Below are 14,618 nucleotides of genomic sequence, written 5' to 3'. Positions count from 1 at the left end.
GCTGAACAAGCATTACATTTGTAAACTGATGACAGAATTCGTAATCTAAAATATAAGAAAAAATAGTAAGAAATTCAAAACTGACTAAAACTCAGTAAAATTGTAAAATTGCCAAACTGTCACAATTTTTGAAAAGTAAGTTCCTTATCCTTTTATACCCTCCACCATAGTAGATATTCCCCGTCTTACCCCCCGGTAAACATTTCCATCGTTCTCCTCTAATAAACAAACGTTGTTTTTATAAACACAACAATAAAGGGATTAAGCCTGGCCATTTTTGTAACAAAATTATTGAAATTTGTAAAAATTGTTGAAAAATACATATCATAACAACCTCCGATTTGCATCGGTATAAGAATACATATAAAAATCTACTTATTTTTGACAAAACATTTAATTTTTTTTTACATATCAATGCTCCCAAGTGTTGATGCATCTACCTGTATTCTTCTGCCATGGTTCTAACTCCAAAGCATGGTAGAAGAATATAGGTAGACGCATCGACACAGCTGCGGCTACAGTGAACTGTCAAACCAAGTTTGGAATTGAATATGTTGAATGAAAACTTTTTTAAATTTATAAAAATTGTTGAAAAAACATAAATACCTCCAACAGTAAAATTATTGATTTTTGGACCCGGATTTCTTATAAAAGCCCCAAAAAGTCTAAAAAAGGCCCATTATCGGAGTCAATAAAATTGGCGCCAAATTATTGCTGACACTCTTACCTTTCCAAAATGCTACCATTTGTACTAATAAACTAGAGTTAAGTCAAAATCGCGCAAATATTTTGTATTATGTTTTAACCATTATCCATGCTTTTCCTTGTGTCTTGTTGATGTTTTAAATCAATTGCAAATTTTAAAGGAAGGTGACAGGAAGGCAATTTGCACAAAATGCAATATATGCCGACTTCTGCCAATTTTGTGTATGTATATATTGTTTTGAAAAATAAAAACAAAATATTTTTAAAACCAATGATTGGAATACACTTACATTGTGGCTCGCACATTAAGGCTATTAACCAGCATAGGCATGAAATTGAAAGATTGAACAGTTTTGATAATATTTTTAAGAGAAAATCCAGGTATTTCATTCATTTTTCACGCTATTTAACTCATTTTAAAAATGAGAAAAATATGAAAAAAATTAAAACAACTTATTGTATATCATTTTGAATGAGTCTGACAGGAAGCGGGTATAGCCTCAGAGCTGCATTTCTGTAGTTTTACGAAGCTGTTCTACCTCCTTATTGTACCATAGTTCCAATCACAATAGTTTTTTTTTTTTTGATGTTTTTATATGGAGGCTTCCAGAGCCAGATTCCCGTCCTGACCACCAGTGGAATATGAGAAAATTTGTTCTACCAAAAACTGACTTGGAAAACATTTTATAAGCCAAAATACTCGTAAGGGTTCCCACTTTCATGTGGCATTCACAGTTTTTTTGGACGTTTTTATATGGAGGCTTCCAGAGCCAGATTCCCGTCCTGACCACCAGTGGAATATGAGAAAATTGGAAAATTTGTTCTACCAAAAACTGACATGGAGAACATTTTATATGCCAAAACACTCATAAGGGTTCCCACTTTCATGTGGCATTCGCAGTTTTTTGGACGTTTTTATATGGAGGCTTCCAGAGCCAGATTCCCGTCCTGGCCACCAGTGGAATATGAGAAAATTGGAAAATTTGTTCTACCAAAAACTGACTTGGAGAACATTTTATATGCCAAAACACTCATAAGGGCTCCCACTTTCATTTGTCATTCACATTTTTTGGACGTTTTTATATGGAGGCTTCCAGAGCCAGATTTCCGTCCTGACCACCAGTGAAATATCAGAATTTGAAAGTGTTGTTGTATCATAAACTGATTTGCGATGTTATGTATGGAATTAATAACTGGGGTATGAGAATTCATTATGGAACAAAATTTGTTTATTTCATTTACTTTTTCATTCATAATTTTATAAATTAATTTTGTTTTCAAATCGGTTCCAGGTCTTTTCTCTGACGCACAGTTGAAAAAAAGTATTAAATGTGAAATTTCGATGTTCTGAGTCACCCTGTAGTTTTGGTGAAATTCGATGTTATCGATAGTTAGCAACGTTGCTAACTTCACGCAGGTATCATTCTCTGTACATATCTTGTTATCGAAATGAAATTAGTCTCAATAAATCGATTACTTACTTACTTACTTCTCGTCGTTCTCAACGAAAATGTATCAGCCAGCTTTTACAGCTTTTACAATAAAAAGACATTAATATATATGAAAAATATACAAAAATAGAGAAATTACATTGGTATGTGCAGTATGACCAGAAGTGTTTCCGAATTGAACTAAAAATGGAGTTTCCAATACAAGTGGCGGTGCGAATATGTCCGATTTTCGAGGATAATAATGGAAATTTGCGAAAGGAAGAAGAGGTGGATGCAACAAAGGAAGGCAGCAGTAATGACTATGATGATGACGAGAGGGATAGGAAATGTTGTGTTCGGAATATACCATTTGCCCCGAGAAGACCGCAACCACCAATAGGATGCATGGATCCGGCAGCTGGCATAGTACAAGTGGGTCCCCACTCGTTTCCTGTAACGCATGCTTTGCCGCTGAATTGTACACAGAATCAAGTGTACCATCAGGCCGTCTTTCCGCTGATGAGTTTGTTTATGGAGGGCTTTGACGCATCTGTGGTGGCCTATGGGCAAAGCGGTTGCGGCAAGACATACGCCTTGTATGGTAATGGTTTCAATGAATCGCCCGAAAAGGATGACCATGGTGTGGTGGCACGTTGTATACGTGAGATATTCAATCACATTGCCAATCATCCGGAGCGTACTTATGCTGTGAACATAACATGGGTAGAGATTTGTCGGGAGATTATCCGAGATGTATTTGGAGTGGGCAGTGTACAGTGCATGAATGTCAATGATGCCTTCCACTGGCTAAAAGTGGGCTACAAACTTCTGAACAGTACAAAATCTCAAATGGGTCATTCTTTGTTCAGCATAACATTGGAACAGAGATGGGTATCAAAGGAGGGCTTGATTCAACATCGCTTGTCCACAGCTAGTTTCACGGATTTGTGTGCCACGGAACGTTTGTTTATGTTGAACTCACTGGAACAGCCAACAAGTCTTCCCAAAGATTTGGGTTTACAGTCGCTGGAGCGAGTGGTCAGCACCCTTATAGATCCCTCGTTAATTTTCAAAGCAAATTTCAATGTGCCGTATAATCAAACCATGTTGACAACTCTACTCAAGGACTCATTTGGTGGCCGGGCCCAAACTCTGGTTATTGTTTGTGTATCTCCTTTGGAAAGGGGTATCAACGAGACCATTTGTAATATGCAATTTGCCTTTAAGGTCCAGTGTGTAAGGAATTTTGTGGTAATCAATTCATTTTCTGATGACAATACCCCGGTGTCACCGGATGAATTGCCACCCGAAATGAGGGATGTTGGAATGGGAATACCTCCGCAGGTCCATGATAATTTTGGTTTACAATTTGCCGCCAGCCAATGGTCGAAATTGGTGTCCAATGCCGAGGACTTGTTGTCGAAGTAAGTGGAATGAATTTCATGTTATAATTGAATTTTTTTTAATTTCTATCGTTCTACAGATTAATATCCTCCAATACTCTGGGTGAGACGGATAAGCAGCAAATCGAGGAATGGTTACTGCAGAAGCAAGAATGTGAGGAATGTTTGAATTCTACCGATTCTATGCAGGCTGAAAATGCCTTGGGGCCCATACAGGAAGCCGACGAACATGATGAGGAAGAGGAGGATGTTGATAGTGATCCTGACGTTAGCGACTCAGAGACACCAATGCAAGAAAATTCTGCAAATGAATCTGATGTGGAATCCCCCCGAGCTGACTTGGAAGAAAAACTGGAGTTGCTAATGGACGATTTGAAAACAAAGACCGATGATATTGTAAAACAAAAGTATGAAGATTTTATGGAAACCCATCCTAAAGGTGTTATGGAATCTCAGGAAAGCATGCGGCTAAAAAAAGACAACAGCTATGAAGAAAAACAGGATGAGCGTAAGCCTTCGCTAGGCAGCAGTGATAGTAATAGCGGCGGAGTTGTGGTTTCAGGTAGTGGTGGTGGCGGAGGAGTTGGTCGTAGACGTTCCATACAACCGGGCTCCACATTATCCAGCGCTGAGATTGCAATGCTTAATCGTGTGGCGTCTAGGGAGCGCTCCGAAAGCGATAAATCAAAAGAGAATCATCAGCTGGAAACTCAACCAGACGACTTTTTGGATGTGTCAACTGATTTGCCGGTACTTAGACCTATTCTCAATTCCCCCTTGGAGGCTATACAAAAGAAACTACGCAAACTAGATGCCGATATAGAGGCGAGGCAAAAACAAATCAAAGAAATTGAGGAGACCATGCAATTGAAACAGAATATTATCACAGAGCTCATTAAGAATAGCGACACGCGGACCACAGCCAAACAAAGATTCCACAAGAAGCGTGCCAAGCTAGAAGCTGAATATGAAAAATCCAAAAAGTCCCTCAACAAGGCAATGGCCCAGCAAAGGGACAAAAGTGAATTGGATCGTTTAAAGGCGGTTATAAATCATTTGGAGCAAAGACTCAATGATGTAACCTCCATAAAACATATCGCCGGCGAAAGTGTACAAAAGGTCAAGAAACTACAACAGTCTCTGCAAGAATCCAAAAAGCTAATGGAGGAGCTGCAAAAGAAGGTGAAGAAAGAGAAGAAACTTAAGGAGGCTTTGCAAAACGAGTTGAAATCGCTCAAGGAAAAAGAAAACACCAAAGCTATAACATGCAAACTCGAGGACGGGCCAAAACTTCCTGAGGAGAAATCGAAACATCTGAAGGATGTCCAGTCACGCATTGCCCATTTGGATCATGTCCTTAAAGAGAAATCAGATAACTTGGAACAATATCGTGACGATGAACAACGTGAAAGTTTACGCCATGAAATACGTAATCTGCGTCGTACTCGGGACCATTTATTGGATCAAAGATGTTCTTTGGATCGAAAGTTGAAGCGCGATAAAATGCTGAGCCACAAAGAGGAACGTAAGCTGTTGGAATGCGATGAGGCCATAGAGGCCATTGATGCGGCTATAGAATTCAAAAATGAATTGATTTGTGGTCACAAATCCATTGATACCAGTGAGCGTCTGCAACGTGAGAAGGGCGAGCAAATGCTAATGGCCCGCCTCAACAAGCTATCGAATGAAGAGATGCGCACCTTACTCTATAAATATTTTACCAAAGTTATTGACCTCAGAGATTCGTCACGCAAACTGGAAATACAATTAGTGCAATTAGAGAGGGAGAAAGATGCCTGGGAATGGAAGGAACGAGTTCTCTCCAATGCGGTGCGACAAGCCAGACTGGAGGGAGAACGTAATGCGGTACTCCTGCAAAGACAGCATGAAATGAAATTAACCTTGATGTTAAGGCACTTGGCGGAAGAGACTTCGAATAGTTCAGCCTCGTTCTCAGATCAATCGTTGTCGATGCCACGTTTCTACAAACCATCACAGTTGGCATTGCCCACACCAACCACACTGGCCAATGCCGTATATTCCGACTCGGAATTTGAGTGGCTCAGTCATCATGGTCCATCTGGCCATCAGCAAAGTAATAGCCACACCACCACCACCACAAACTCACGGCTGGTTAAGGCCTCAAAAATCAATGAAATGGAAATGTGTCCCATTACCGATCCCACGCTCAGCAAATACAAACCTTTGGACAAGATCAAAGACAAGGAAAGGGAAACGAAGAATAAACTATTTGCCAAATTTCAAGTTCTGACACGTTATGCCAGCAGTAATACTCAGCACACCGATGATTCGAACATACCATCGACGTCATCTTCCAATTCGGCTGGCAATAAACGACACAAAGACAAGGAGGGTAATTTGCAGAAAATCGATTTACCTCATCCAGCCATACCGCAAGAGAATCTCAAAAAGTTATCAGGAAATGCTCAAAACACAAAGGTAACAAGGCAAAAGAATAAAATCATTATACAGGATAAGTCCAGGAAGAATTAGAGGAACACAACAGATCAATTGCTAAGAAAAAATGAAAACAAAAGCAAGTAAGACACATCTAGAGAACTATAAGTAAGTTAAAGAATATTTTTAGTTTAGCTAAAGACCTACCTATGGTGCGTGCTGCATACAGTTGGTACTTAATTATTGGGTTCTATATAGGCGTATTTTAGGCAGTAATGATGAAATATGTGTTTTGTTGTATTTGTGAGCCCTAGAATTGGTAGTTTTTTATTTTTATTTTTATGTGGAATAATTTTTGCGTTGTCTTTGGAAGGTGTATAATTAATATGGAACTCCAGAACTGATTTTAGTTATTTTTGGCAAAACGTTGTGCAGTTTGATTCATAATCTGGTACAAGAACCTGGGAATAAATGGTCTAATTTTTGATCATCCTCAGAAACTCAATTTAAAATAGATTGTGATTAACCCATCATCAAGCGTTGTCTCTTAATCGTTTAATGAGCAAAGATATTAGAAAGGGAAATTTTTGGCATCGGATATATTTTCGTAGAAAGCAATTTCAAGTCCATCTCGATTTTCTGCGAATAGTGGAATTTATTAGTCATTGAAAGACAGTGCAGTTTGTTGACGTTAATTGATTCAAGCGAATTTTAGAGGAATTCTAGGAAAATTGGGAATGAAATGGTCCCATTGATAGAATTCATTTTTGATCATTTAACTTCGTCTTCTTCTTTCCAAAATAGACTGTTGTTAACCCTACATCACGCATTGTCTCCCAATCATTTATCGAGCATATTTATCGAAAAGGGGAATTTTTGACCGGCATATCTGCACTTTTTATGGCATAAGTTAAGTTAAACTTTTTAGGCCCAGATTTAATTTTTTCATGTGACATTTTGAAATGCTAATAACAAATCTGTTTACAAAATATTCTCTACTATGTTGAGAGAGAAATCTGTTTTGCTTGGACTATCGTCCTTCATAGCAAATGCTTAAACTTCTACTATTTTCCTGAAAGTCTTTTAACAAATATTCTTAAAATTCACTTATAGCCTACAAAAATATTTTTTAAGCCCCCATTTTTTCAAGCTTAGGAAGTACTTGGAAGTACCAAGGCCAATATAAAAATGTCACACAGGAGGCGAATTCAGGCCTCGATCTCTCTTGCTGTCAAAAGTAAAACTTTGAATTGATAGAATTTTTTAAAAATCAATGATTCAATAAATCTTAAATTTTTTCGTTGTTGCAAAATAGTCAGGCTTAATTTTTTTCCTTAAAACTCCACACCTATAGCTTTGAAAGTTTTTCAAAAACAATCACAAAAATGTAGTGAAATTCATTCAAAACTTTTTTAATTCGCTACTAATCCATACAATCTATATTTAAATCTCAAGGCCTTTTAAATTTCTAATTTGGTAAATCCTTGAAAGATTTTATTAAAAATTCTCAAATAATTAAAATTCACTTCTAGCACTTTAAGGAATTTACCATAAAAATCTTCATCAAAATCATCGATACCCCTTCAAAAAATGAACTTTTAAGGAATTTTCTCAAAAATAGCCATAAAAATATATTGGAAATACTTGAAAAATATTTTTAAAAATACATTGTTTATCCTTTTAAGAACATACCTTAACTAAAATATAAAATTTGCGGAAAATGCTATAGATTTTTTTTCAAATCTTACCATTTTTGCCTTCGAAAGTTTCTTTGTCAAAAATTCAAAACTAGTCATTGAAGGAATAGTCCTTCAAAATTAACATTTAAATCCGTCGTAGTCCCTGAAAAAAGTAATTTAGTTTTTTTTTTTACTTATTGTCCTTCAAGAACTTATTCAATGACAAATAATCAATTAGAAAATAGTCCTTAAATGTCCTTGACCTTTCTTTTTTTAAAAAAATAGCCAAAATTAAAAAAGATGCTGAAATTGGAATTACTCAAGATGTTTGTGGACAGGTCCAGAAGCCTGGGTCACTTAACCATTTTTCAGACATGCTGTGTCGAAATACGTCCTTTAATAGTGTGACCCCTAAAATGTGCATTTTAAAAATTCCGTAAAAGTGGATTTGCCCAATGTAGTTGGAACATATTAAAATCTCCGATAGAGCCCTAAAAAGATGGGGAGTCTCAACAACTCCCTGAAAGAAGTTAACCATTTTTTCAGACATCCTGTGTTGAAGTAAGTCCTTTAATAGTGTGAGCCCTAAAATATGCATTTTAAAAATTCCATAAAAAGGAAATTATCCAATGTATTTGGAACATCTGCTAAAGAATCTGTCCGTTTAGTATTCCTTTTGACATCCTGTTTTGGAGAATGTATTCCACTTGTGCTGTTCAAGGTATTAGCACTATCAGAAGGTGGGAGTTTTTTTTTTAATTTCGGGCAGAATGCTATCCTGACGTAATGTGAAAGCTCTCGTACTCGTTATCGAAAAAAATCCATCGAAATACCAAAAATGTTGATAGAGAAAGTAGGAGATTAATTCTCGCATTCGATATCTCATAGTTTCTATTCAAAATTTTCAATTCCAACAAGAAAATGTACACCCAAAGAGACATTTCGATCGAAACTGGTATTAAATGCGATAATTGGACCCCTGATTAAATCGAGTTTAGCCTTACTTTTACGACCTTTCATAATTAGTAGATTAGAAGGACATTTACTTATAGGAGACTTTGGATGGATTCTAGCGCGATGTCCGTCTGTGTGTCTGTCCGTCTGTCTGTCCGTGTCTCTGTTGTAATCACGATATCTTTCGAACGAATTGAGATAGAAGGCTAAAATTTTGCACACATGTTTATTTTGCCAGTAGGCAGGTTAAGTTCGTACATAGGCCATGTAGGTCCACGTTTCCATATAGCCCCCATATAGCGGTACCTCCCGATATTCGGTATTTTGACGATTTTAGAGACATTATTCACCGAAATTGTTTGAGATGTGGTGTTTGAAGTTCGAAATGGATACTGCAGCCTATGACAGAAAATTGTATGTGCAGGCCCACGTCTTCGTATAGCCCCCATATAACGGTACCTTCCAACATTCGGTATTTTGATGATTTTAGCGTCATTATTCACTAGAGTATTTTCAAATTACGTACTAAGAGTTCGTAATGGGAAATACAGTCTGTGACAGAAAATTGTCTATGCAGGTCCAGGTCTTCGTATAGGCCCCATATATCAGTACCTCCCAATATTCGGTGTTTTGATGATTTTAGGTACAATACTCACCAAAATTTTTTAAGATGTCGTATTTAAAGGTCGTAATGGATGCTACAGCCTGTGACAGAAAATTATCTATGCAGGTCCAGGTCTTCGTATGGCTGCGTTATAACGGTACCTCCCTATATACGGATTTTGATGATTTTAGCTACATTATTCATCGTTTATTTCAAGTTTTGAATTTGAAAATGGTAATTTCTTATGACAAACAATGCCTATGTAGGTCCACGTCGTATAGACCCGGATTTTTAAGATTTTAACAGAATTTTTAACGGATTTTATTTTTTTGAAAATTTCCAACTTCGTTCTAAATGGTGGAGGGTATTTAAAGTTCGGCCCGGCTCTGCTTTTTAACTTGTTGTATCTAAAAGTTCTTCCAAATACAAAAGGTGTCCTGAAGAATGTCTACAATTTATAAAATCCCCTCCGAAAGCTCTCTAATAAATCTTCAGTGATACTTTCTTCTGTTCTTGCTTAATGAAAATCCTGATCTTGGTATCGAGTGCACTAAGATGTCTGTTATATTCCAGGGAACAAGTTTTGTAGCAATGTCTGGAGTTTCCATTGCAATTTTTCCAAAGTTTTCTGTTTTCTTCCTTTTTTTGTTATGTATATTTGTGTTCTATGTTTTTTTTTTGTTTCACTTATGTCCTCCTTCTTTATTTTGTAGAAATTAACAAATTTATGTTCACAGCAATATAGGTTCGATGTTTGTTACCTTAGCATATATATTTTAAAATCACCTAATAGACTTACTATTCTTCCTACTTTGGTAACACATACACTCACACACATGTAAAAGGCATTTATAAAAGAATATAAATTTAATAATCCTAATATAAGTTTTATATATAGTTTTGTTATTATTTTAAGATTTTTATATTTTATGTCTAATTGATTAAGTCCTGGCAGGAAACTGTATTTTATTTTCTCTATTGTTATAACGATCTCTTTGTACTATTTTATAATACTCATAATTTTTATATTTTATTTTATATTTAGAAAGAAAGAGCAATGTAATTTTAATGATATACTTAATGACTAGTCCTCATTTAAACTTCCATGTATTTTGTGTCTATCCTTGTTAGAATATTGAATATTCTTGTGGTAGTATAATTCTCAATTCCTCCGGGATGGAGCTAATCAACAGATAGATTAAGTTGAATATGTAAGAACATCATGGCACTTGATAAGGATAAAAGCAAGGCAAAGAGGAAGGACTTAGACCCAGTTTACAACTTGTGTTAAATCCAGGGTATCTCTTGATGGCTTTTAGCTTTCAATCCAAATTTTATTCACTAACTGCTGTTTAGCTCCTTGCAGAATTGGTGGAAATGAGTTAAACTAAACAAAACAAGTATTATTTTGTTCTTTTTGATTGAAAATCAACCCTTTTTTGTTTTTCACTAAAATAACTGCACTCAAACAACAAAAACAATAAGTTAACTAAACTATCACTTTCAAACGAGATTATCTTCATAAAAACTACTATTAGTGTACCACAAAAAGTATTATACGAACCTCACATTTCCTTCAAGAAATAACAACTTAATTTATTAAAAAAAAAAAAAAAAACAAATTGAAATCCAACAAAAGTTAAAACTATTTTGTTTTTATATTTCATGGATTTTTAACCTATGTTAAAACTTCCATTTACATTTGAGTTCACTTCCAAGTACCCACCACCCAACTAACACCTTCATTTATTTATTATCCATGTACTTCCATTGTTTTATATACTGTATATTTTTATTTTTTAAGAATTTTTAAGAATATTTTTTTAAATATTAAGTTTTAATGAACAAAAAATGAAATAAAATTGGTATATACGATTATATACCGCACACACAAACAAGCACTCACTTACAAAAATCCATTAATAAGAATTTTTGTAATCAATGTTATAGATATCATCAATATATACATATAGAATATATTCTTTAAAAATATATATCAAAAAAAGAATAAAAGAAGCAATTCCCCAAAAATAAAAATACAAATAACCGGAGTTTTATTTTAAATGTTAAAATAATCAGTTTAATGTTATGCGCAAATTTTGAGAAACAGTGTGCCGTTCGATCATCGTGTTAAAAATTTGTGACAAATTGACAAAAGATAAGAAACTTCTTAATTGATTGCGAATGAGAAGCAGTCGGTACCAGGAAAGTGAACTCCGTGGATTATTTACAATAAGACTGTAGACAGTTCGACAAAAGATATTATAATTTTGCGATCTTCATTCATACCGAATTAACTTCAAACAATAACTCCACAAATCTTTCCATGGTGAAAATCCCTAGGGGCCTGGGTCTTAGGCAGCGTCAATCTCTGAGTCGTTGGAATATGGGACTCCATCCCAGTCTTCAGAACAGCAACCTCTATCAAAGTATCTTAAACAACGTGTCGTTCTTCTAACTTCTAATAATGTTTATTTTTATACCCTCCGCCTTGGAAAGGAGGGTATATTAACTATGTCATCCCTAAATATTCATCGTAGACCCTATAAAGTATATATAGTCATAATCAACATAAAATTCTAAATCCATTTAAGTCTGTCTGGCTGTTGAAACAGCCCACATTATTTGAGACAGGGCGTCAAAATATAGCAGAACAATTTTTCTTGTGTCTAGGATGGTTGGTATTGAAAATGAGATATATCGGTCCATGTTTTGGTATAGCTCCCATATAACGGCACCTCCCGATATTCGGTATTTTGATGATTTTTGCCACATTTTTTCACGGATTTGCCTAAAAAGTAGACTTTGTTGGTCATAATGGGGTCTAGCTCCGGTGGCGAAACATTGCATGTATAGCTCACATACAACGGTACCTCCCGAAATTCGGCATTTTGATGATTTTTGCCACATTTCCCACGAATATGTCTAACAATTGCTATTTGTGTTCTAATGTTTCTTTCGCCTTTAAGGGAAGGTATTAAAAGTTCGGCCCGGCTGAACTTAATGTTTTTTTCACTTGTTTAATACTGATGTAAGACAGACGAGATAGTAGTTTTTATAGATCGAAGGAATATTTGAGAGTAACTAATTTTAATAAATATTTCAGAATTTAGTTATATTTCAGTTTTTATAATTAAAATGCATTGATAAAGGATTGAACCTGACGTGGCAGATAGGTGTAGACCAATTTGGTGACCATATATGTATTCAAAGTTGACTGCTACTCCCAGAAAAGTTTGAAACTGCCGACATAGAAATGTTTAATATTTATATTCTACAGTTAGTAGTTTTGAAATTGGTTATTTACCAGTCAAAGCCCAACGCACTAGATATTGACCAGAGGAGGAAATGATGGACAAGTTTAACAGTTTGCCAAACAATCATAGTGTCACCAGTAGACGTACCCGTAATTTCTCTTCTTTCTACAATCGGCGATTTCATAATCTCTATACGCCGTCCTTTCCCTAACCGTTGGCTTAGCCACTTTCAGAGAGTACACCAATCGTTGCTTCAGACGCCAATCTGATGTTCGGCTAGCAGTAAGATTTTTCCGAGGCAGCATTAATGCTGCAGCCGCTAGCTTTAAGCCTGCTCGGCGAATACTCAAAATAGAAGAGACACTGATCCCAGTGGTTTTCAGTTGGAAGTGGGTAGTGTGGTCCCACTACGGAAGCAAGACAAGCTTTTGTCGCCATTAGCGAAGACTCTTGAGGTAGTTATCCAGTTGTCAATCATCACCTTACCACAACCCTTATACAGGGTGAGATAAAAAACTGCAACATTTTTTTTTAATTTTATGAATGAAAGTAAAAAATGTCGGAAATAGCACTCAATTTTAAAATGAAACCGTCACAGGCTGCCCGAATGTTGCTCTGCAATATTTTGGCCCATTCCCGGCGAAGTGCTTGCTTGAAGTGATCGACATTTTGGTATTTTTCATTGCCAACCTTGCTTTTCAAGACACAATAGTTCAACGGATTGGTATTCAGAGATTTTGGTGGCCATTGTGCGCTGCAAGTGAAGCGAGTAACCTCGTTTTGTAACCATTCTTGGGTGGCGGTTGCTGAGTGCGATGGTGCTGTGTCCTGTTGGAATGTCCAAGGCCTGCGGTCAAAATGTTTGTGTGCCCAAGGCTTTTATACACCCTTCAGAATATTTTCGCGATAATATTCGGCATTTATTCTGATGCCACGGTCGATTAATACGAGCGGAGAGCGACCATCGGCTATTATGTCGGCCCACACCATCACCATGGCCGGCGCTTGAGTTCTGGTGGCCAACCGAAGGTGCACATTTTCAGCTGACCTCTTTGGCAAGTAAATACGATCATTTCGTTTGTTTACAAACTGCTGGACAACGAATATTTTCTGATCGGAGAAAACCAAATTCGGCGGTTCACAACTTTCGGCCAAGCGAAGCAACTCTTTAGCCCTTTTGAGTCTATTTTCTTTCTGTTGCGGTGTAAGTTCTTGCATTTTTTGGAATTTCAATGGCTCTACCCCGAGCTCATGTTCCAATATTTGCCGAATAGATATTGTGATATGTTTAGCTCACAAGCCATTTTTCGACCAATGCGACGCGGTCTTCGATCAAGTCGCTTCATTACTATTCGAACCATTTCTGCTGATGTTGCTGTTTTCTTCCGTCCACTTCCTTGACATCGGATTACGCTACCAGTATAACGGTAACGAGCGATGGAGTGCTCTAACGATACCCCCTTGTGGTTTTCCAGCCAAATATAAAGAAATCAGACTATCACGCTTGAATTCCATCACAAATAACTTTTTTTTTGTAAAATTCTCACCAAAATGCTTTTGTACGCTTGTAAACAAAATACTGAACTGTCACTGGAATAATTTTAACAGCTTTCGGAAGAGTGGCTTAAAAATTTTTTCACCTCACCCTGTACAGAAATATGTCCATAACTAAAATTCAAGAATTCTAAGTTGAACCAGTAGTTGGCGTCTAACGTTAGAATTTAAATGAAGACTTTCAATCTCAAAATTAACTGTTTAAATTGTTTTTTATTCTAGTATCTGAAACGTAACATCTTCTGTCCGAAATGTCATCAGATTTTTTAATCAACCCTCCGTTCTTGTATTCGCCCAATAGGATGTTAAATCCTTTAAAAAGTCTTTCACGCGCCTCCACAACATTTCCAACTTTGAGCAATTTAAACAAATTTTCTAAGTACTCTAGGAAATTCCTTGTGTCATAATTTTTTATTGGTATTTAAGTCAGAAGTCCAGGTGGTGGTGTTTTAGTTTGCCCTGATCGACAGGTAACAACTCGAGAAAGACTGTCATAAATGATGGGCGCAATCAAAATGAAATCAATACAATTAGCAGTTGTTCAGCGCAGCGTTCGGCTACCTGCTGCCAAAGCAATCACTCGATGTTTTTCGTCGGCCGACCTCTCTTCGTGG

General features: G+C 36.4%; 1 protein-coding gene across 1 annotated transcript; it reads left to right on the top strand.

Moving 5' to 3' along the window:
* Positions 1–2,198: 2,198 nt before the first annotated feature.
* On the top strand, positions 2,199–11,239 carry LOC101901298 (kinesin-like protein costa). Its single transcript, XM_011292313.3, has 2 exons — positions 2,199–3,559; positions 3,619–11,239. The coding sequence occupies exons 1-2, from the start codon at positions 2,343–2,345 to the stop codon at positions 6,050–6,052; spliced, it is 3,651 nt and encodes a 1,216-aa protein (XP_011290615.2). The 5' UTR covers positions 2,199–2,342; the 3' UTR covers positions 6,053–11,239.
* Positions 11,240–14,618: the final 3,379 nt, after the last annotated feature.

Source organism: Musca domestica, unplaced genomic scaffold, assembly GCF_030504385.1.
Source record: "Musca domestica strain aabys unplaced genomic scaffold, Musca_domestica.polishedcontigs.V.1.1 31, whole genome shotgun sequence".
NCBI lineage: Eukaryota > Metazoa > Arthropoda > Insecta > Diptera > Muscidae > Musca > Musca domestica.
Note: the sequence above shows the minus strand (reverse complement) of the source record. Positions and strands in the feature narration are given on the sequence as shown.

Coding starts and splice junctions, on each gene's coding strand:
- LOC101901298 (XM_011292313.3), top strand. CDS start 2,343: ATGGAGTTTCCAATACAAGTGGCGGTGCGAATATGTCCGATTTTCGAG. Junction 3,560..3,618: donor GCCGAGGACTTGTTGTCGAA/GTAAGTGGAATG, acceptor ATCGTTCTACAG/ATTAATATCCTCCAATACTC.